Raw genomic sequence first — 24,439 nt, 5'->3', positions numbered from 1 at the left:
ATATTATATCATGAGGGGTGCCAGCAGCTTGCAACATCCCTTCAAGATCTATCAAAAAGCCCTGATCATCAGCGTTAGGTGCGTAAATATTAGCCAAAATCAGACTTTGCCCCTGAATTTCTGCTAAAACAATAATGACTCTTCCTAATTTATCTTTAATCTGTTTGAGACATTTGAATTGTAGATGCTTATCAGTGTAATGACTCTTAACCCCTCTGTACAATTAGGGTGAAAGCTGTTACTTGAGCCAGCACTAAAGAAAACATGTCAACCCCATATCTTCCCAAATTTTTCAGCTTCCTGTGGGGAAAGATGCGTTTCTTGAATAAACACTATATCATATTTCTTATGTTTAAGAAGATAAATAACTGATGTGGAGAGAGACAATCCACTCATATTAACATTTGACATTTTGACATATTGGAAAAAATAAAGGCCATATTCCACATCAATGCAACAATCAAACCCGAACCTCCCCCCAAACCAAACAAACAGAAAAAGGAAAACTTGCGCATTAACCCTGTGCACAACAGCGCCAACCGGCGTCCATCCCTCTAAACTCAAACAGTCCATGTACGCCTACGAGAGTCCCCGCAACAACTTTGCCATCGGAATGCTCAAGTATGGTGTTTCTATACATCTTTTGTAAAACAGAATTACACAACAGAAGATAATCTATAAAACATTCTCCAGCCAATAGGTGGGATAAACACAAAGAACATGTAGATTCATCCACATAACTGTCCCGAAGGTGTGTTCCTCCACAAAACAAACTCTAGCCTCTAGCGGAACCAGCACGCACACACACAAAAAAAGGCTGTTCAGTTTCCTCGGACAGTCAAACGAATGTTCAGTGAGCCGGCCCATTCAGCTGCTACATGAGTGCAACAAATGACCTAATCACTCCAGTGTCCTGCAAGAAATACTCCACAAAACAAAGTCCAGCCAATAGGAGGTGTAAGCACAAAGAACATGCAGATTCATCCACAACACTGTCCTGAAAGTACAAAACAAATTCCAGCCGCTAGGTGGAACCAGCACAAAAAGAAACAAAAATGGCGCTCAGCTTCCTCGGACGATCAAGGAGATGTTCAGTGAGTCAGGCTCACTTGGCTGCAGCATGAGGACCACAAAATAACTTAATCAGTCATTGACTTTATGAAGGACATTGCTTGCTGGGGACTTGTAAATACTTTATGGCCATCCTTAGTATCTGTTCTCAATTTGGCCGGGAACATCAGTGCAAAAGCGACCTTCCGCTGATGTAAGAGTTTCTTGTGTTCCTTGAATCGATCATGTTTCTCTCTTGTTGAAAGCCTTCCTTTACCCCTCGCCTTGTGTAACACAAGATCTTTATCGGATGATCTCAGAAATTTGTCCAGAATTGATCGGGGCCTGTCTCTGATCCACTGGATCGGAGACAGGCCCCGATCAATTCTGGACAAATTTATGTGAGCTCGCTCAATTTCCAGACTATGGCCTGTTATGTCAAGCAGATTCGGAAAGAGCCCATCCAGAAATTCCACCATATTCTGACCCTCTGCTCCTTCGGGAATTCCAACAATTCGGACGTTATTCCGTCGGTTACGATTCTCCATATCCTCCAATTTTTCCCAGACGCACTCCAAATCCGCCTTGGTCGCTAGCGGATTAGCAGCTAATTCCCTCACCGATGACTCCAGATAATCATTTCTCGACATCCGCCACTCTTGTAACTATCTCAGTGAATTTTGTCTCCATGGCCGTGATTGATCGACGTATTGCTGCAAGATCCTCCAAGTCAGCAACGACCTTCGTCAGCATTGCCGATACGTTCAGCAATTTTCGCTGAATCTCTTTCACCTCTCTGGCCAAATCGAGTCCCTGGCTCGAGGCCTCCGGAGGGGCATCAGCTTGAGCACGTAAGTGTCTTTTAATGTCTCCAGAGCCCGAGGATTTTGAATTCTTTGACATATTGCCTTCCTAGAATAGTTATGGATCAGTGCGTATCGAATCTCACCGGTTTATGACCCAAAAAGTATCAAAACTATCAAAGTGCGAAGAGCTCGCCGTTCACACGTCCAAACCTCGCATGCGTCACGTGACTCCCTGCAATAAGAGTTTATTTTATTAATTCGAAGTCCTTAGGGTTTGCATGTCGAATTACCTATTCCAGTTATTGCATCATGAGCTGAATGGGATGCCAAACACACCAAAAGGGGGATGAAACTGCAATTCAACTGAACCATACAGCATGGACCAATATCTGTACAACCTACTGGACAGCACAGATCCAGCACTTTTCTGTCTGGCATTGTGTTTATGTAAATCTTTTATTGGATTTGTCAAAATATCAGATCTGTGCATTAGGCCTTGCAGTGCAAATGCTGGCTTTGTGAAACCTGATGATTTAAGATGTTAAGTCTTTTCAAGGAGTGCCACATAGCTCAAATTGAGTCAAGTAACTGCTTTGATTACACAAGAAAGAAGGTTATGAAAAAAAAAACCTTCTGTTATTTTTAATGCAGAAGTGACAAAATGTCAATTCATGCTGCACTTTAAAAGGTGACAGTCATCAGTGTGCAAAACTTGTATCACTGCCATAAATGTATATTTCAAGTACAGCAGTTTTAGAACATTGTGTCTCTCTCTATCTCTCTCAGAGCAACCATTTGCTCCGAAGTGTCTTGTCTCTGCTAAACGAGATATTTCGGCACTGAAGGAGAACCGAATTTGTTTCAAATGTTAACCCTCTGGGGTCTGAGGGTGTTTTGGGCCCTAGATAAGTTTTGACATGCCTTGACATTTGTGCGTTTTTTCAGTTGCTTAAAAACATATTAATGTCTAAAGTCTGATAACACTGTATTCAGCACAAACTGGGCTACAATAATATGTGAGCAACATGTATGTACGTTTGTATTTTTGAGAAAATAACGTTTATGCGTGGTTTATGAAAAAACAAACATTTTAAGTCACTGAAATAAGGCCATATAACACATACTAAACATTTGTTCACAAGACTTTTGAGAACTGTATCTTGTAGCCTAGAGTTTTTGCTACAAAATTATGTGAAAACCATCCTGATCACTCATTCATACAAAACAATATAGTCATTTAACTTTTGTAAGACACTTTTAGTGTTAGAAAGGCCATATGCGAGGAGGCGTGGATGATCATGAATATTGATGTGATTCACACCTGAGGAGACAAAGTCCCCTCCCCTGAGAGAGAATGAATGTGAGGAGACTTAATGATTGAATGTATTGTTTGTAGCTTATTCACAAAATCAAGTTTAAGTTAAAGAAGTAATCTGACTATATATTTTCTTTACATAAAGACTTAAAAACTTCAGACCTACACTACCATTTAAAAGTTTTAGATTGGTAAGATTTTAAGTGTTTTTAAAAGAAGTCTCTTCTGCTCACCAAGGCTGCATTTATTTGATCCAAAAATACAGCAAAAACAGTGATATTGTGAAATATTTTTACAATTTAAAATAACTGTTTTCTATTTGAATATATTGTAAAATGCTATTTATTCCTGTGATCAAAGCTGAATTTTCAGCATCATTACTGCAGTCTTCAGTGTCACATGATCCTTCAGAAATCATTCTAATAAGCTTATTTTCTAATATGGGCATATTTACAGCACATTTTACACATTTACACCCGAATAGATATTTGCAAGCACAGGCTTCGTTGATGATAATGAGGCAGCATAAACACTAGTTAAAATATAATCTAAACATTCATATTATTTTTATATCATATTACATATCATATTGATATCATACAGCATACAATTTAAATACCTGCTTTAGCCGAAACAACATTTAAATGTTATGAAAACTTGCCTATTAGGACATATTTCCAATTTCAATACTCTGAGTTCTGGCTGGCAAGTCTGGAAATAGTCCAACTAGTAAAATATGTACATGTTTATATAAAATAGCATGTCAACTAATGTAAGTAAATCTAAATGACTTACTCATCCGAAATTGTATCAAGTCACTCTTCAAAATGCAAACGTTCATCGTCGGAGTCCTGTCTTCTTCTGAGGAAAATGTGAACTCTTCATCACTATCCAGGAGCTTCCTCACCTGTGTAGCATGTCATCTAGAGCCCGACCGATATGGGATTTTAGAGAGGGAAAATTCACAGATTACGATATGGTGACCGATATAGCTCATTTTTGAGCTGGAATGAAAACAGACCTTTTCTATGTGGATTGTGCACCGATTTTGCACCGATATGACTATGCAAAGGTACTCAGAAGGCTACTTTCTTAAATATTTTTATCAAAGAACATTTGACATTATTACTATACATTGTCAACAAATTCTAGAAATGAAAATAAAGAATAAATAAAAATACAATAAATAGCTAAATAAACATCAGTACTGTTTAGTGTCAGTCAATTGCTGACCACTTAAATAAAGAATAAATAAAAATACAATAAATAGCTAAATAAACATCAGTACTTTCTAGTATCAGTCAATTACTGACCATTTAAATAAATAATAAATAAAAAATACAATAAATAGCTAAATAAAAATCAGTACTGTATGTTTAGTATCAGTCAAATTCTGACCATTAAAATAAATAATAAATAAAAATAAAATAAATAGCTTAATTAACATCAGTACTGTATGTTTAGTATAAGTCAATTGCTAACCATTTAAATAAAGAATAAAAATACAACAAATAGCTAAATAAACATCAGTACTGTATGTTTAGTATCAGTCAAATGCTGACCATTAAAATAAAGAATAAATTCAAATAAAATAAATAGCTAAATAAAAATCAGTACTGTTTAGTATCAGTCAATGGCTGACCATTAAAATAAAGAATAAATAAAAAATAAAATAAATAGCTAAATAAACATCAGGGGCCGGTTGCACCAACTATACATACGTTACAACTTAGACTAGTTGTGGCGTAAATGGGCACTAAGTCACAATTTACACTCTACTAAATATTTGTGAATTGCACCATAACATTTATGTAGGACATAACCCTATATATATAAACTAAATATATAGGGCAGCCTCCGATCAGGAGTAACTGATGGAATAAAAAAGTCATTTTTATGTCATTTAATGACATCAATGAGCTCATGTTTTGGTTGACAGGCATCAGTCCTTTCGACATATATGATGATGTTGGCATTTACACTCATTTACATTTACGAGAGAGAAGAAAAAAAAACATACTTTTAAGCGGCTCTTCAGCATGAAACCGTTCTAACGGTGCCGTTTTTAGGGTGCGTCGCCCGATGTCAAGTTTCAACACATTCAAAATATAATATATAGGATATTAAAATGAATAAATGTCTATTTTTCCAGCCAGTTGTATTAGTATTTATCACCCCTCATTTATTTTAGATACAGTTCCTATATATTATTATTTACACAGGGCAAATATACTATTTATTAAATCTACTTTTATTACGCATCCTATTTTAATGTCTGGAAAACCAGACTTTTAAATATTACATTTTGTAAATGCAACGACTGGAATTGTTCGGTTGAAGAGGGTACCAAACTGTGAATCCTGAACAAAACTGTTTGGTGAATACTAGGGATGTGCGAGACTAGTCGACTAAACGGTTCTGATGCTGCTAGTCGACACTGGAATTTCTAGTCGGTTAATATTTCCCCCCATTAAACTGATCATCATTTTTACACATTTACGTTTGGCTTTATATTTGTACAGAGGCTGCACTTAAATTACTGTCATATTAATGTTACATATTTTAAATAGAATTAATAATACAAATATTATTTAAAAAAGAGGATATCTGGAGCAGATATAGAGTTTAATTTCACCTCAGGCTGCGCGTGCTTCTTCCCTCTCTCTCGCGGCGCGCGCAGGAAAATGTCCTCTCGCTGGACAAGCAAACTCAGTAAAGTAGTTAGGAAATCACTTCGGTAGTGCGGGAATCGGCTTTCCAAATGTTTGAAAGTCCCTAAGGATGTCTTCACATTTGAGTCTTCTTTAAATCTGTGCATGCTTGTACGTTATTTTTCCGCTGAGCAGGCTTTTTCAAGCGCAGGATAGCCGCCTCAGGTGAGTCAAGTCCCGTCTTTCACCAGACCATGTCGACGTGTTAATTTTACTCATCAAAAAATTTATGCTTTTGAGTAAGTAGCCTAGAAAATAACTGTTTTAGACTAGGTATGCCATTTTTTTTAATCTGCTGATTAAGAAGGCTATTTTCAACGAGGTGCTGACTGCTTAACGTGTTAAACTATCTGTTATTCTGTGTGCACGTCATGTTTAGAATACATTAGGTTTATTGCAGGCTACATCACAGGCCTATTTTTTCTATCCTATAGCTACTATTTTATTTTATTTTTTTACATCGTAACTGTTATTGGTTAACGTTCTTTACCGAACAGCTGTCATATTAGATCAATGGCTAATACATGACTGCACGTTGTGAAATACGCACAACTTTTCAGCGCATTTTTTTTCACTCTCATAGATTTGGCTTAGTCTACCTGTTCATTATTTTCAACAATGTCCTGACTGTTTTAATATGTTAAGTAACTTTTACTTGGTGATTTCCATTTAGAACAGGCTTTTAGGGTTGTTCCATTAATCCTGCACTATTCATTCAATTGTTTTCAATAAATATGTCTGTTAAATATTCGCTAATGTTGATTCAGTGAATGCGTGTCATGTTCTATATTTAATGTACAATGATCATAATTCAAGGTGAGCACATCGCAGATGAATGCCCCTTTTCAGTGGAATTTAGCATCGGATTTGGAATAGATTAAGTATTTTAAATGGGTTGCATAAAAACATTTTATATATCGGTCGGGCACTAGTGCCATCTTCCAAACGCGCAGGAAAGTGAATGAACTTGATGCTTTTTAAGGCACTGTTTGCATTGATCGCCTCAGCACATTACCGTATGAATAGCGCCCTCTGCGGGTGGGTGGGATCACGTTAGCGATAATTAGCTGAGTCAGGAGAAACTATACATCTCTTTAGTTTCATACAGATTACATTGCAGGAGAATATTTGTTTTAAATTTGAATAGTTTTATTTAAAAGTAGACATTTTAAGCTTTCTTTAGACATACACTATATTGCCAAAAGTATTCGCTCACCTGCCTTTAGATGCATATGAACTTAAGTGACATCCCATTCTTAATCCATAGGGTTTAATATGATGTCGGCCCACCCTTTGCAGCTATAACAGCTTCAACTATTCTGGGAAGGCTTTCCACAAGGTTTAGGAGTGTGTTTATGGGAATTTTTGACCATTCTTCCAGAAGCGCATTTGTGAGGTCAGACACTGATGTTGGACGAGAAGGCCTGGCTCGCAGTCTTCGCTCTAATTCATCCCAAAGGTGCTCTATCGGGTTGAGGTCAGGACTCTGTGCAGGCCAGTCAAGTTCTTCCACACCAAACTCGCTCATCCATGTCTTTATGGACCTTGCTTTGCGCACTGGTGCGCAGTCATGTTGGAACAGGAAGGGGCCATCCCCAAACTGTTCCCACAATGTTGGGAGCATGGAATTGTCCAAAATCTCTTGGTATGCTGAAGCATTCAGAGTTCCTTTCACTGGAACTAAGGGGCCAAGCCCAGCTCCTGAAAAACAACCCCACACCATAATCCCCCCTCCACCAAACTTCACAGTCGGCACAATGCAGTCAGACAAGTACCATTCTCCTGGCAACCGCCAAACCCAGACTCGTCCATCAGATAGCCAGATGGAGAAGCATGATTCGTCACTCCAGAGAACATGTCTCCACTGCTCTAGAGTCCAGTGGCGGCGTGCTTTACACCACTGCATCCGACGCTTTGCATTGCACTTGGTGATGTATGACTTGGATGCAGCTGCTCGGCCATGGAAACCCATTCCATGAAGCTCTCTATGCACTGTTCTTGAGCTAATCTGAAGGCCACATGAACTTTGGAGGTCTGTAGCGATTGACTCTGCAGAAAGTTGGCGACCTCTGCGCACTATGCGCCTCAGCATCCGCTGACCCCGCTCTGTCATTTTACGTGGCCTACCACTTCGTGGCTGAGTTGCTGTCATTCCCAATCGCTTCCACTTTGTTATAATACCACTGACAGTTGACTGTGGAATATTTAGTAGCGAGGAAATTTCACGACTGGACTTGTTGCACAGGTGGCATCCTATCACAGTACCACGCTGGAATTCACTGAGCTCCTGAGAGCGGCCCATTCTTTCACAAATGTTTGTAGAAGCAGTCTGCATGCCTAGGTGCTTCATTTTATACACCTGTGGCCATGGAAGTGATTGGAACACCTGAATTCAATTCTTTGGATGGGTGAGCGAATACTTTTGGCAATATAGTGTATGTTTCATGTTTGTCTGATAAGTATTTGCTGAGTTTCAGTTCATTTACGTGACGTGTTTCAGAAAGATGCTCGCGGAGACAGAGATGGCTGAAAGTGCATCCTGTTTATTTTCTTTATTTTACAAAAGCACATGGTTTTTGTTGTTATTGTGAGTGTACATAAATAAAAGTAGACCGTTTATAGTCTCTAATGATGTCTTACACTTATCTGTATGCCCAAAAATGACAGAGTATTTTAAGTTGTTTCCACTGTTATGAAGAAAAAAATCCAGCAGGACGCACCGGCGTGTCCTTCGACCCCTGAGGGTTAAAACTCTAAGCTACGTGTACTTTGCACACTTTAGCAGCTCTGTGAAGCACCTGAGTTGCTTGTAATTACCGGTCAAATCAATTTAATGTGTGTGTGTGTTTGCGTGTATAAGAGTGACATAGCTTGTGCGATTAACGAGATGTCCTCCATATCCTCTTTCAAATGGAAACACACCAAATTAAATTCAGCAAACACCCAACTTATTCCTACTTTACTCATTATAATCCTAATGGATAGATACTGCACCATTACATCCAATTTTGTTGACTCCCAGCAGTGCACAACTCTTGCATGTTATTTTCATTTGTGTGCTATAGCACATTGAGAAGTCTCGGTATTATGTCTCTATGATGATTGACCCTTATGTTTACATTGCTTGCAAGGAAGCATTGTATTGATATTTCTTTCTATATTCGAAACCCCTAATCCTAAGTAAGTATTAAACCTCTATGATTATTTTAGCCAAGACGTACAGACTCCATTCAAACTTTTTTTTGTAGATCGTATCAGTTTTAGGCGTGCTATCTATTTTTGTTTTTTTATAAACTTGAAATTGAGGTCTTTTTAAATGTAACCAGCAGCGAAGGCAGCATCATAATATTTGCATACTGAATTGTGATTGGTCCACTTTATTTGATTTGTCTATACATCGATCAGCCACAACATTAAAACCAGCTGCCTAATATTGTGTAGGTCCCCCTCGTGCCACCAAAACAGCGCCAACCCGCCTCTCAGAATAGCATTCTGAGATGCTATTCTTCTCACCACAATTGTACAGAGTGGTTATCTGAGTTACTGTAGACTTTGTCAGTTCAAACAAGTCTGGCAATTCTCTGTTGACCTCTCTCATCGACAAGGCATTTCCATCAACAGAACTGCCCCTCACCGGATGTTATTTGTTTTGTTTTTGGCACCATTCAGAGTAAATTCTAGAGACTGTTGTGCGCGAAAATCCCAAGAAATTAGCATTTACAGAAATACTCAGACCAGCCCATCTGGCACCAACATTCATCCATGCGATTGTCTAATCAGCCAATCGTGTGGCAGCAGTGCATAAAATAATTCAGATACAGGTCAGGAGCTTCAGTTAATATTCATAATGGGGAAAAAATGTGATCTCAGTGATTTGGATTGTGGCATGATTCTTGGTGCCAGATGGGCTGGATTGAGTATTTCTGTAACTGCTGATCTCCTGGAATTTTCACCTACAACAGTCTCTAGAGTGTAAAGAGATTGGTGTGAAAAACATCCAGGGAGCGCCAGTTCTGTGAGTGAAAATGGCTTTTTAATGACAGAGGTCAGAGGAGAATGGCCAGACTGGTCCAAGCTGACAGGAATGTGACAGTAATCCAAATAGCACACATAATATATATATATATATATATATATATATATATATATATATATATATACACACACACACACACACACACACACACAGTTGAAGTCAGAAGTATATATACACTCATTTTTTAACCAATCCACAGATTTAATATTAGCAAACTATAGTTTTGGCAAGTCGTTTAGGACATCTACTTTGTTCATGACACAAGTAATATTTCCAACAATTGTTTACAGTCAGATTTTTTCACATTTAATTGACTATATCACAATTCTAGTGGGTCAGAAGTTTACATAAACTAAGTTAACTGTGCCTTTAAGCAGCTTGGAAAATTCCAGAAAATTATGTCAAGCCTGTGGATGTATTTTAAGGCCTAACTTCAAACTCGCTTGACATCTAAAAATCTAAAGAAATCAGCCAAGACCTCAGATGGTACCACATTCATCTGTACAAACAATAGTACGCAAGTATAAACACCATGGGACCATGCAGCCATCATACCGCTCAGGAAGGAGCTGCATTTTGTCTCCTAGAGATGAACATAGTTTGGTGCGAAAAGTGCAAATCAATCCCAGAACAACAGCAAAGGACCTTGTGAAGATGCTGGAGGAAACAGGTAGACAAATATCTATATCCACAGTAAAACGAGTCCTATATCGACATAACCTGAGAGGCTGCTCAGCAAGGAAGAAGCCACTGCTCCAAAACTGACATAAAAAAGCCAGAATACAGTTTGTAAGTGCACATGGGGAAAAAGATCTTACTTTATGGAGAAATGTCCTCTGGTCTGATGAAACAAAATTTTACTGTTTGGCCATAATGACCATTGTTATGTTCGGAGGAAAAAGGGTGAGGCTTTAAAGCCGAAGAACACCATCCCAACCATGAAGTATGGGGGTGGAAGCATCATGTTGTGGGGGTGCTTTGCTACAGGAGGGACTGGTGCACTTCACAAAATAGATGGCATCATTAGGAAGGAAAATTATGTGGATATATTGAAGCAACATCTCAAGGAAGTTAAAGCTCGGCTGCAAATGGGTCTTCCAAATGGATAGTGACCGCAAGCATACCTCCAATTTTGTGGCAAAATGGCTTAAGGACAACAAAGTCAAGGTATTGGAGTGGCCATCACAAAGCCCTGACCTCAAATCCGATAGAAAATTTGTGGGCAGAACTGAAAAAGCATGTGCGAGCAAGGAGGCCTACAAACCTGACTCAGTTACACCAGTTCTGTCTGGAGTAATGGGCCAAAATTCCAGCAACTTATTGTGAGAAGCCTGTGAAAGACTGCTCAAAACATTTGACCCAAGTTAAACAATTTAAAGGCAATGCTACCAAATACTAACAAAGTGTATGTAAACTTCTGACCCACTGGGAATGTGATGAAAGAAATAAAAGCTGAAATAAATCATTCTCTCTACTGTTATTCTGACATTTCACATTCTTAAAATAAAGTAGTGATCCTAACTGACCTAAGACAGGGAATGTTTTCTATGATTAAATGTCAGGAATTGTGAAAAACTGAGTTCAAATGTATTTGGCTAAGGTGTATGTAAACTTCATAAATATACATATATACAGTTGAAGTCAGAAGTTTACATACACATTAGACAAATAAGTCCCTTGAAAGTCAAATATTATCGTTAAAGTCTGCATGAAACGGAAGTTGCGACCGATTTTATTTCCGTATTGTGATGTATTTCCGAGTGAAACACCTTATCAAACAAGAAAAAAAAAAAGATTATCTGAGATTATACACTGGTTGTTGATTAGATTCTCGAAAATATGGGCATTGTGTGTCCATGCTGCTGACCAATGTCTAGCTTTTGTCCTCTAGAGAATTGTCATTGACTTATTTTATACTTTGAATGAGAGGTGTTAACACAGATTCATGATGAGCTGAGGCCTGCAAGCTTCATTGTCATTTAGTGCTTACCACTGCTTTAGAAAAGTCTTCTTGTCCTAGACACGATCTGGCTCATCTGACGATGGTGGCACTTATGTGTGGGCAGCTTAAGTCTAAATCTGGCTTGGCATATGGCCTGATTCCATTTAATAATATAAAGATAATGCACTGTAAAATAAACAGGCATCAAAATTACATACTGTAAAGCCTGAAACATGGTCCCTGTTTTTTTGTTGTTTTTTTTACGGTTAATTTTGGCAAATTTAACATGTTTTGTTTTTACAGTGTAGCCTTAGTGTAATGTTCCTGGACACATCATACAGGTTCCGCCCTATTCTAACCAGTCTTTAGAATTCACACGAAGCTGAATAAAATGTTGAAAATTGATAAATGTGCTAATTGAGTTAAAAAATTCACGTTTAACATTTTTTATTAATTGTATGTGATAACATGTTAATTTTGACAGCTCTATATATTTGAGAGTGGGTGCAAAACTCCACAGATAATGCCAGAAATTTACTGTAAAAAATAAAAATACGGCAACCACATTTCAGGCTTTATGGTATATAATTTTGATGCCTGTACATTTTATAATTCACTACCATTTATATTATTAAATGATAGAAACCTGACATACTAACATTCTGAAACTATAAAAGTCTGCTTTTCACTTTGCTCAAAATGTACTGATAAACACCATTCTAAAAAAACAAGGCTACACATTGACAAAGTTCATCAAGAGTGGCCTTTCTGGAGCATTTATTACTACACATGCAGAGACAGTGTGCACACTCACACAAACACAAAACACCAGCAGGGTAACACATGTGACACTAAAATAATGCAATAAACATTAAACTACATAAAACATAACACAGAACACCTCAATGTCCATAACTGATATTAAAACTAAGAAGAAAAATACTAAAATAAAATATAATGAAATGTGAGGGGTCACGCAGGGACTTCTAGGAGTCCCATATTATTGTTTTTCCACCATCATTTTTACAATAGTCTACCCTAAAAAGTAAATGTATTCTCTTGTTAAAAATAATATAAAATTTTACTGCTAATTATGCAGAAAATTCATACTGTTCACGTCTAAATAAAAATAAATACATTTACAATATTGTACTGTAAAATTAATGTATGTTTAAGTAACTACCCATTAACCAATTAAGTTTTCTTTTTTTTTTTTTTTTTACAATGATCAATGATCTATATAACTATGGAGGATTTTATTAAAATGTCCATTTGCAAAAATGTTTTCTTTAGCAATGTTTTTTGTAAAAATAATAATAATAATAATAATTAATAAAAATAAAATAATAATAATAATAATTCTTTAGCAATGTTGGGTAAACAAGAGAATAAATTAAAACCTAAAATGACTGGCATACACTTAGGCAAGAGTCTATAAAATGAAGGTAGATTTTAACTGGCAGGTTGAACTGTGTTCTCAGGATAAGGGTATTTTTCATTAATGTCTGGTCGGGGTGAGCATGTTTTTTAAGCGCATCAGCATATTTTTTATTATTTTGCACCTACTTTCAAAACATGGCCTATTTGCTTCACCATTTGAAGAGGGTTATGCAGAAATTCACTCATTTTACTGTCAGAAATAGATTTTTTCCAATAACAATTTACTGTTTAACTGCATGCTAATCCACACACACACTCTGTTTTTACAGTTCTACATTATTTTTCAGAGTTTGAGGAAACCGTAAAAAAGATTTATGAACATTGTCTTCGTAAGCTCATCTCAAGGAAACGCTGTCTCATAACAACAGTGCTTCCATAAAGTATTCAGACACCTTTATTTTTTCACATTGTGTTATGTTGCAGCCTTATGCTAAAATGCTTTAATTGATTTTTTTTTTACATCAGTCTACACTCCATACCCCATAATGACAAAGCAAAAAACAGATTTTTGATAACTTTGCGAATTTATTAAAAAGAAAAAAAATTAAATATCACATTGACATAAGTATTCAGACCCTTTGCAATGACATTTAGCTCAGGTGCATCCCGTTTCTCCTAATCATCTTTGAGATGTTTCTACACTTTGATTGAAGTCCACCAGTGGCAAATTAAATTTATTGGACATGATTTGGAAAGGCACACACCTGTCTATATAAGGTCTCACAGCTGAAAATGCATATCAGAGCAAAAACCAAGCCATGAGGTCAAAAGAACTGCCTGCAGAGATCAGAGAGAGGATTGTGTCGAGGCACAGATCTGGGGTTGGCTACAAAATGGCAGGGACTGTGGGACTGGTCAGGGTTGAAGGAAAGCTGAATGCAGCAGAATACAGAGATGTCCTTAATGAAAACCTTGTCAAGAGCGCTCAGGACCTCAGACTGGGCCAAAGGTTCACCTTCCAACAGGACAATGTCTCTAAGCACATAGTCAAGACAACGCAAGTGTGGCTTAGGGACAACTCTGTGAATGTCCTTGAGTGGCCCAGCCAGAGCCCGGACTTGAACCCAATCGAACTTCTCTGGAGAGACCTGAAAATGGCTGTCCACCGACGGTCCCCATCCAACCTGACAGAGCTTGAGAGGATCTACAGAAAAGAATGGCAGAAAATCCAGGTGTGCAAAGCTTGTCGCATCATACCCAAAAAGACTTGAGGCTGTAATTGCTGCCAAAGGTGCTTCAACTAATTACGGAGTAAAGGGTCTGAATATTTATGTCAGTGTGATATTTCAGTTTTTTCTTTTTAATAAATTTGCAGAGTATCAAAAATCTAGTTTTGCTTTGTCATTATGGGCTATGGAGTGTAGATTGATGTGAAAAATATAAATAATTTAAAGCATTTTAGCATAAGGCTGCAACATAACACAATGTGAAAAAAAGAAGGGATCTGAATACTTTATGAATGCACTGTAAATTGTCCATCTCATGCATTTAAATCTGCTAAACATTTGGAGCCATTGTCACATCGAATAGTCTAGTCATTGAATAGTCACACAGTTTATACAGAATGCTAAAACACTGCCAAGATTTTAAATATCAAGGTATTATCATGATAATCTTACTGACTTTATTTCCATACTGTTATCTCCTCACAGGAGAGGGTACGGCCATCATGAGGTAAGTATTTTTATTCTTTTGAATTTTATCAATTTCAAAAGATGTCCCATCTTAAAACAGTTTTATTGGCCTTCATTTTTATCAGTTGATGTTATTTGAAAGGATGGTGACAAGGGAGGAAATAACTATTTGTCTAGATTCCATCTGTAAAATTGCTGAAGGCTAAATCTGTCAATCTGGTGTTTGACTTGCTGAATATATTTTATCTTTGGAGGTTTTATTTTATCAATGCCGATGCAAGTTTAAGTTAAGCAATAAGCCACAAGCAAGACCTCAAGTGGCTTTTTGTTTTTGTAAAACAGCAATACTATAAGAGAGACTAATGTTTAATTAATGGTTACATTTAAATATTAATAATCTAAATAAATTATTCCACAAAGTAATATAGTTCATTGCTACACAGCTCTCTGGAATAATTGATTCTGCTTGGTCAATTACATAATTCTGCAGTTAAATATGTTTTGTATTTTATATTATGCATTTTGCATTTTAAAATAAACAATATACAATTCTGATATACAGTAGAAACTGTAAGCTTAATATTAACTCGGATGGAAACGTTTCTTGCTTTTCTTTCTCTACATTTCTTTTTCAAAAACTCTATATACAAGTCTGAGACTTCATTTAAACCTGAAAACAAAAAGAAAGTTTTAGGATTTTCATAAAATGTAAAACACAGAAAGGTATGATGTAATATAAAGAAGAAAGAAAGATTTAGCACTAGGTGGTTAATCATAGATAAACAAATTTGTGACATTAGTTAATTTCTTTGTATAAAAGGTTTCAATTGAAGCATGCAACATGCTCTTTGGAACATTCTCATATCATGCTGGTTAACATGGGTCATCAGGTTTTCAAACTTGTAAGTCCATGCCAGCTCGAGAGCATGTTTTTTTTTTTTTTTTAAGCAAAAGGAAATTCATGAAATTCATGTAAAAATTTTCAATTAAACTTTTAACTCAAATTATTATGCTGATAATATGTTATGCAATAAAAAAATAGAAAATGCAGAATGTAAGCATTTTACTAGTCTCAGACTTCTGAAATGCATTGTATATTTCCCATTCAATTCCACACAGATTCAGAAATGTAATATTCCTCTTCTTCTCTCCTCTTGTTTTTGCTCTGTTTATCTGCTACATGATCTGTAGCAACAGCAGTTGCTCCGGCCCTCTCTTTTGAGACCAGAGGTAGTGCATTCCTCTATTTCTCCTTACAGAAAACTTTTTCTCTGTTATAGTGCGTCACTTAATGAATATTGATTTTTTTTATTTTTTTTTATACACCGAGCCAATTTAGTTTTCAGCCTTATGATAAAAACAAGTTACATACTGTATATATGCATGCTTTTCTTGTTTCTTTATTTTTATCAGCATATTGGATTGTTTTGCACAAACTCTGAAAGCACAGCCTATATGCTGGTCACTCTTTGAAGAGGGTTATGCTGTTTTTACCATACAAAGAAATTCACAAACCAATTTGTATGTGCTGTGCAGCAGTTTCATGTGTCTTTTCCAAGGATTTCTAATAAAGTGATGCACTCTTTTCTTTGACCACAGGAACTCTCTATGGAGTCTGGGATTGACCCAGGACAGGACTATTATACACAGGATTACTATAATTATGACCATGGGTGAGTGCATGTTCATTTCACGATCAGAATGAGCTGCTGCCACAGATCACACCTTTTTGCAGCCTGATTTCATGAACATTACATCATCGTGGCAACATTTTTGCCAAACAAAATTACGTGCTTCATTACACGTTTTGCTGCAGTTTCCCAGTGAAATGTCCAGTGGGGGGCACCAAAAGTGAGTGAAATGGGGTCGTAATCAGACGGAGTTTTAAAGGTGAATATTAGATGGAGCTTTCAATGAATAAAACGTACCTCCCTAACCTAAAACTTTAACCTAAACCTAACCCAGAGTGTTCAAAAAGCAAATCAGAGGTAGACACAAAACAGACATCCTTACCCTAATCCAACACCTAAACCTAACCCATAGTGTTCTAAAAGCAAATGCGACATGAAATGCAAATTTTCTGAAGCAAACAGAGTTATTTCATGTTGCTTCTTTGACTCTTTCATCTCTCGTGTAAGCTTGTTTCCTTGGCTGGGCTTGAACCGCGGCCTTCCGAGGTCAAAGTCCAACACTATCAGGTGAGCTACAGTGGAAGCCAATCACATTGGAATTCATGTTTAAATGTAGGTGTGTCTGTAATACAATCATTAAAATGTATCGTGTTTCAAATTATCTGTTAGTAAAATTGTGAGTAACAGTATGAAAAATAAGTGTTTATAAAGTCATAATTGGCCATTGTAGTCGTGATTTGTGTGAAAGTGAATAAAACGCACAGTTGTTGTAGCACCTCTAGTGTTAATTTCACCAGGAAACTGCGGCGAAATGTGGATCGTGGCACGTAACAGTCATTTTGCAAAAATGTTGATATAGTAACATTAGTTTTATGAGACTAGGTTGCCTTTATGGATACCCCCATAAACACTCTTGTTTTCATAGCCGTTACCTCTGTATTCAATTCCGCACTGCCCTACTACTTCCACATGCTACTGAGGTGTTTGATTTAATCTGAATTTGGGATTTGTTAAACAATAATTATGCTGCTATAATTATGTCCAATGGGATGTGTTTCTTAGGGAGTGTTTGCATAAGATGTTCAAAAACAGTAATGGAAACAGTTTAGGCTTGTGACAGGATGTTCAAAAAGCAGCGTTAGACACAACGCAAATGATTACAATGGCCAGAGACATCTGTCTAATTGTGTATGGTTGGTGTGGTGGTGATATTAAGGATGAATTAAAAAAATATACAATAAAAATTAAGATAAGGTATTCAACCTCACTAATCAACAAGTCAGTTGTTGGACAACAAGCCGACATCTTGACACACCCCTAATCTGAATGTAGCTTAGTTAAATGCCAGGTTAGTGCTTTTTTTTTTTTTTTGGCTTCTGGATGATGAATTTTGTCATTTTCCACAGACGTTGTGGTCACACATTTGCGTCTATTTTTAATTATTTACTTATGCATATACCATATAAATTGTCCATATGGCATTTTAATGAGAGGAGAAAATAGGAAGAGATGCTGTAAATTAACGGCTGTGGATTTCTTGAAAGGCCCTGAGGAAGAGGATGGTAATTGCAGAGGATCAAAGACATTTGCAATCAAAATTTAACACTACCCAAGTTTTCTCAATCAAAAGCACATACATATTTGATTGGGAGCAACTGTCTCTTAAATGTTAACCTCTAAGTATTCCGTGGTTGAATATAAAGACCCTTCCATACTAGCAAATACAAAGGAAAGTCATGTCAAGAGTTTGTAGTCTCTGCGGGCTGATGAAGGTCAGTATAATCCTGGATTTCAGCCTGTTTCCTGTGAAATGAATGAGCTCTCTAAAATGCATTTTGATTCAGACACCTTGCTGCTCCCCAGGAACACTCTGTTGTGTTTTGTACTGTTATTGTGACCCTTTGTGAAGACCAATGTCTAAGATGGAAAAAAAAAATTGGGGTGATCCTGAATGTCATCATAGGAACAGCTGTTTCATTTGTTTGCATGTTTCCGGTATATTAATAAATATATATTTTGTTTTAGCTATGACTTACCTCAATATGGAAGTCGACGGAAGCTGATCTCTCCGACAGGGATGTATGATGAATATGGAGAGGTAATAATGGAAGATGACGGCAGCTACTACTACAGCCCACACGAATCAGAGGGAGAGGTATCACTTATCCTTATTTTTTGTTATTAAACCAATGCAAATAGCAGTGCTTTTGTTTCTAAAGTTACTTTTATCCTCTGACTCAAGGCCATTTCACATGACTCGTGTCAGGACTTCAACACACTCAGCAAAAACATTATAAACATTTGACCTCCACATGAAGAGCATTGCAGATAACCAGGTAGCAAGAAATGTGCACAGTAAATAGTGAAAACAATGAAAGCAATTGAAAGAGGTAACAAGTATTTGAAATAAAGTGGTTATTGCTTTGATGCATCGCAGACAATCTACTGCAGATAGAATCATCAGATGTTTTTCTATAAATGTAATGATATACCTTCAACATTGGATTGTAATGCTTGATGACTGCTTCATCTAGATAAAGACAGAATCAATCTGTATTTTTTAAAGAGTAACCCTCAATCAGCAGAAAACACTCACAACAGCACATTTGCTCCAACTAAGGTTGGGGTTATGGGGGGGGGTTAGGGTGAATCACGCTAAAGTTTTGCAGAGCAAGGGTTAGCATCTCGCCATACTAAGATGTTCTCACTTATATCTTGTTTTGATTTCAGTGCTTGCATTGCCAGTGTATTTGCATGTCATGCAAAGTGTCTAGAATCATTGGCTGTGCTTCAAAAGGTGAACAGCAAACAGGTCAAATTTGAAATAGTTTTAACTTTGAGCGTCGCATTACAATGATTGCCTGTGCACAACACAGCACCAGGAGGAACGCCGCAGCTTGACACTACCTTCCACAGAGTTTAATGTATTAGGGAATGTTGACACAAGTCATGTGAAAGGGCCTTATGAGAACATATTATCTATATATATTAATATATTATATTATATTGTTATTATAATGTGAAATAGATTATGGCTGAACTGAATTGTTGATCTCAGTATTCAGAATGATAAAAAGCCTGGACTGATATCAATGTAACAGGTTGCCAGGCAACACGGAAGTCTGGCTCCACCAACAGTTGGGGTTCCACCACGTAGGCCCCCTAGACTAGTGTTTGAAGACCAGCTTCCGAGGCTTCAGCAAAACATGCCTGAGCCAGCAGAGGGCAGCACACACCCTCATCACTCAATGGCGGAAACCAAACTCAAAGCGCCCATAAAACTTGGCCAAATGTTCGACAGAAGGTCTGGCCCGCCAGCTCCATTCCACTTTCCGTGGAAGAACAACAGAATATTTCCTGCAGGAAGTGCCCATGACCCGAAACTAACCACGATACAATGTTCAAACAGTGTGGACAGTAGCGTGGTCATTGATGGCAGCTATTTCCAGACAAAAGAAGCAAAGCCTTCTGCCAAGACAAGACTTGGCAAAGTTTTAAGCCAGATGAACATTTTAAATACATTGCAGACTCAAAAAACCTCTCTGAGCAGCACTAGCAGCACTGGAGACACTGGGAGTAATGGAATCACCTCGATCTCTCTGGCAGTTAGCGAGTCAGAGAGGGAATCAGAGAATGTCCGTAGTGATAGTGAGGGAAGTGACAGAGAGAGAGGTGGTGTCAGGGAAGGTGTCATTCGACAGTCTTACACTGGAAGCGCCATGTCACTCACACCTTACCATCCATACAGAATCCAAGAAGGAGCACATATGAGTAGTTTAGACTCCGATGATGAGCAATGCCAGAGTCCTGTTGACTCAGACAGAGAGAGCCAAACAAAAACAGAGCTAGATGACCAAGAAATGGAGTCAAAGACGGAATCAGAGGCAGACCAACACAGCGAAACAGAGACAGAACAAGAGTCAGACACCAAGAGAGTATCAGAAACTGAAAAAGAGTCAGAGACAGAAGATAGCACTGAGTCAGATGAGGAGACTGGGGCTTCAAAGCAGTCAAGTTCAGAAAGTGAGGGAAGTAGTAGCAGAGAGGCGGATGTCAAATCCAAGGATAGAGGAACAGGGTTGCCTGTCAAATCTCCTCAGGCCAAACACAGCAGCACAACCTCTGAAAGCTTCAAGTCTACAGCTGCTTCTTCCGGCAGCGATACCCAGAGATCAATAACATCCTTGTACAGGACAATCAGTAGCAGGTCATCGTCAGAACCTTCACTTAAATTCATCCACAGGTCCAGAGCATCAGAAGAGACTGATCTGCAGGAGAAAAATAAGGACGATAAAGAAGACAAAGAGCAGTCAGAAGAAGGTGACTCTCAGGTACCAAAATCCCTTAGATCCAGCAATAGTCATTCCTCAGAAAGAAGACCAGATTCTAGCTTCCACACCTTGAGCAGGTTCTCCAATGCCAGTAGTAGTGTGAAAAGAACTTCAGAGATCGACAAACTCTCTCCTATAGCTGAGAATGAAGATGGGGAAATGACACCAGGGAGCAGTGATAGCCCAGATGATGTTTCAGGCTCTGCAGATGGAAGAAGAAACCTAAAACTAGATGAAGAGGTTGAAGATACAGATGCAGTTGAGGATGTCGATGCTTCCTGAATTCTATTCACATATGTTGAGTAAGGTTGAGCATTGCCTTCATTTTTTATGGGGATTTTGATTGCCTTCATCTGACTGGGGCTCGTCTTCCTGTCTTCCTTTTACGGGGAACTTCTGGCATTTCTCCTTAACCTCTGCTAAATTTCATGCATGCTTTCTCCTCTCTAGTCTTTCCTTTACAGTTCATCTTTCAAAAGTTTAGACTAGCAATGAATGCTCAGATCAGATTTAGATGAGCTTTTTTGTTGTAATGTCTAAAAAGACAAAACAATCCCTGTAATTTTTTTTTACAAAATAAATAAATCTTGATTCATTTAGATTTTTTTAACTTTTAATTGTTATCAATTAAAAAATAAACTACAACATGATTCAAGTAACATTTTCTTTATTAGAATACAAGACAATCTGTTTAGATAAATCAAAGCTCAGTAGAACTTATTGAAGTTCTTATTGTATAGAAATTAGAGAAAACATAGGTGTGCAAGAAAAATGTACAAAAAAACAAAATGCACCTCACACGGAGTTGTCAGCATAGTGTAAATGTAAAATACATGAACTTTTTTCCGGTGTATGAATATCTTATTTCCTTTTGTGTCAGCGCCATCAAAGAACGTAAGTGCATGGGTGTGCATGTATTGATAGCAATATATTTTAAACTTGACCTACAAGGATAGGCTAATTCACTTGAATAAATTTGATGGTGCCCATTTATGAGTACTTATGTTAATCCTTGCATGTGGCCATTTATATGGATTCACAGTAATCCTGAGGTAACAGATGTAATAATGCATTAAACCAGGGGTGTCCAAACTTTTTCTACTGGGGTAAAAATGCAGCCAAAAGTGACAAAAAATACCTTAAATGTACTGGTTTCAATTCCCATCTGCTGTAACAATGACATAACGGAAAACAGCTAAACATACACTGGCAATTGTAACGCGTGAGCACGCAATAGTTTTTGGGAATTCTCTGGATTTTCCCCCTGCAAAGGTCACTTAAGGGGCTCTGTACAAAACGGACATGGAAAAGAAAAAAAAAACATCCAAAATGCTTTGACTACTGGGTAGTTTTGGCTTCTAATTGATTGTATTAAGATTTAAATTGCAGTACAGCCTTGTGCAATTACTAAACCGCAAAAGGGTGCAGTCAGAGTGATGCAGCGACACCCTCTAGAGGGTGTGAGTGGCACATGCTGAGCAGCAATAAAGTATTATGTTTATCATATTACAATTCAAATCACACATTTATTCAAAATTTTCACCTCCCAAATGTTGGCTATATATGCAATAAGCTTAAAACACGTCACAGATCAAAGCAATAATTAGCGGTCTATCAGAATCATCATGGCAAAAGAATGAGTGGTGAAGGTTTGTGATACTACTTTATCCATTTTCTAAATTTTTTACAATTTGAAAATCGTGTCAAAACCGATAATCGATAACATCGGAAAAAACACCTAGCCCTACCTGTATTGCCTTGAAATTTAGTCAATAAGGACATTGCATTTAATGAGCTAATGAAAAGACATTTAGGGTGTGTTTGGCTGTGTTGCTTTCAGGTGGCGTCTGCAGTGTACACATAAAAGCACACTGTTAATCTGTTGTTGTCTTAAATCTCTATTTGTTTCTTTTTCAGTATGGTAGAAAAAAGAGGATCAAGCTTATTGTGGACCGTGAATACGAGACCAGTTCAACTGGAGAAGAAAGTGCCCCTGACTCAAACAGAAACCGGCTGTCTAATGTTAACAGCCACAGCAACATCAACGGCAGCATCTACTTGGTCCAGAACGGCTCGATCATCCGGACACGACGAGTCGCGCACACTAACAACATCAAACTGAACTCTCCCATACGGCTTGGGAAGCACTTTAAGAAACTGGACAAACTTGCTGTTACGCACGAAGAGCGAATTCCTCTAAACAGCCCCATAATCACAGGCGCCTCTGTGGATGAACCGAATCTCATGACCAGGCCCTCCAGTGGGTCCCTGGCCTCTAGTACCACAGACCCAGAGAGTATAGCTTCAAAATCAAACATTGCGAAAGCAGGGGGTGAAAGTATACAGAATGTGAATGAACAGGAGTCTACAGTGGACAATCAGGAGGTGAGAGACCCATTAGGGTCGCAGAGTGACCGCACCCAGTCAGATGAGGATGAGCTCTGGATGGGGCCTTGGAATAACCTGCACATACCTATGACAAAACTGTAACTTCTGTCGTACATGCAGATGCTAATTTCTATTGTCTTAATGGAGGAACACACTGAATTTGCAGCATAATACTGTATGATGAAATTGCACTTTCATTTAGTATTACATATTTGCTTTTTGTGGCCCGGAGCATTCTCATTGATTGTTGCATTCATGTACCTAAAAAAATCAAACATGTTTTTGGCTCACTGATTGTTGCTCATCAGTGTTTTATTATTATTATTATTATTATGATTATTATTATTATTATTTAAGTTGCCTATGTACTGTATGCTCTCATAAATATTTATTTTGTGTTTTTATTTCATAGTTTAAAAGGCAAGAAAACAAATGTCTGCTGAAGTGTATTTTAGGTAAATAATCATCAATGAAAACAATTGTGATTACTCTAAGGTGCGCTTATGCACTGTACATTTGCTTAATGCCACAGTCATTTGGATGGACTTGCACCAGAGTTGAAAGTGCTATATTTTTGTGCTTTTTATACCACGTTATATAAAACACATTCAGAATATGATCTGTTACAGACCCGTGCCAAACAGAAGAAAACTTTTTTTGTTGTTGTTTTTATTATTATTATTATTGGCAGAATGATATGCGAAAGCAATGCAGAATCTCTTCTCATTGTGCAGCCTTTAATAATAATATCTGACTGTTTCTACAAAGCAGACAAATAGGCACATCAAATAAACATTCTGGGTAAAACAGCACCTATCCATTTGTTTCTTATTGTATTCTTGTTGTCACCAATACAATGAGAAGAGAGGAAGGCACATCACTTGTTTATGATTTAAATAATATGTGGATGACAATACATAAAATGAACTTATTACATTTACTTTCATAGGAAAGTATTTGAGTCATTTGATGTAGTCTTTTCATCACGGTTAAGGTGGAAATTGGCAGTGTGCAAAATACACAAACCACTCAAATGAAAGTAAAAACTTAACCGTGGTAAGATTATTTCTGGGAACACGTTTTAGTAAGAGCATTAGAAGATGCTTCTCCACCTCTATTCTTGATTCAAAGCAAGACTTATGTTTTTCAGCAGCA

The 24,439-nt window shown here is 37.5% G+C and overlaps 1 protein-coding gene across 1 annotated transcript in view; it reads left to right on the top strand.

The window, feature by feature from the left end:
* Positions 1-24,096, top strand: part of pcdh15b (protocadherin-related 15b) — a 423,399-nt gene extending 399,303 nt beyond the window's left edge. The window contains exons 34-38 of the mRNA XM_051673714.1: positions 14,953-14,974; positions 16,126-16,164; positions 16,534-16,607; positions 18,591-18,720; positions 22,814-24,096. Of these exons, the coding sequence (XP_051529674.1) occupies positions 14,953-14,974; positions 16,126-16,164; positions 16,534-16,607; positions 18,591-18,720; positions 22,814-23,386 (838 nt within the window). The 3' untranslated portion in view covers positions 23,387-24,096. The remainder of the gene's footprint in view (positions 1-14,952; positions 14,975-16,125; positions 16,165-16,533; positions 16,608-18,590; positions 18,721-22,813) is intronic.
* Positions 24,097-24,439: the final 343 nt, after the last annotated feature.

The sequence above is a fragment of the Myxocyprinus asiaticus genome, chromosome 36 (genome assembly GCF_019703515.2).
Source record: "Myxocyprinus asiaticus isolate MX2 ecotype Aquarium Trade chromosome 36, UBuf_Myxa_2, whole genome shotgun sequence".
Taxonomy (NCBI): domain Eukaryota; kingdom Metazoa; phylum Chordata; class Actinopteri; order Cypriniformes; family Catostomidae; genus Myxocyprinus; species Myxocyprinus asiaticus.
Note: the sequence above shows the minus strand (reverse complement) of the source record. Positions and strands in the feature narration are given on the sequence as shown.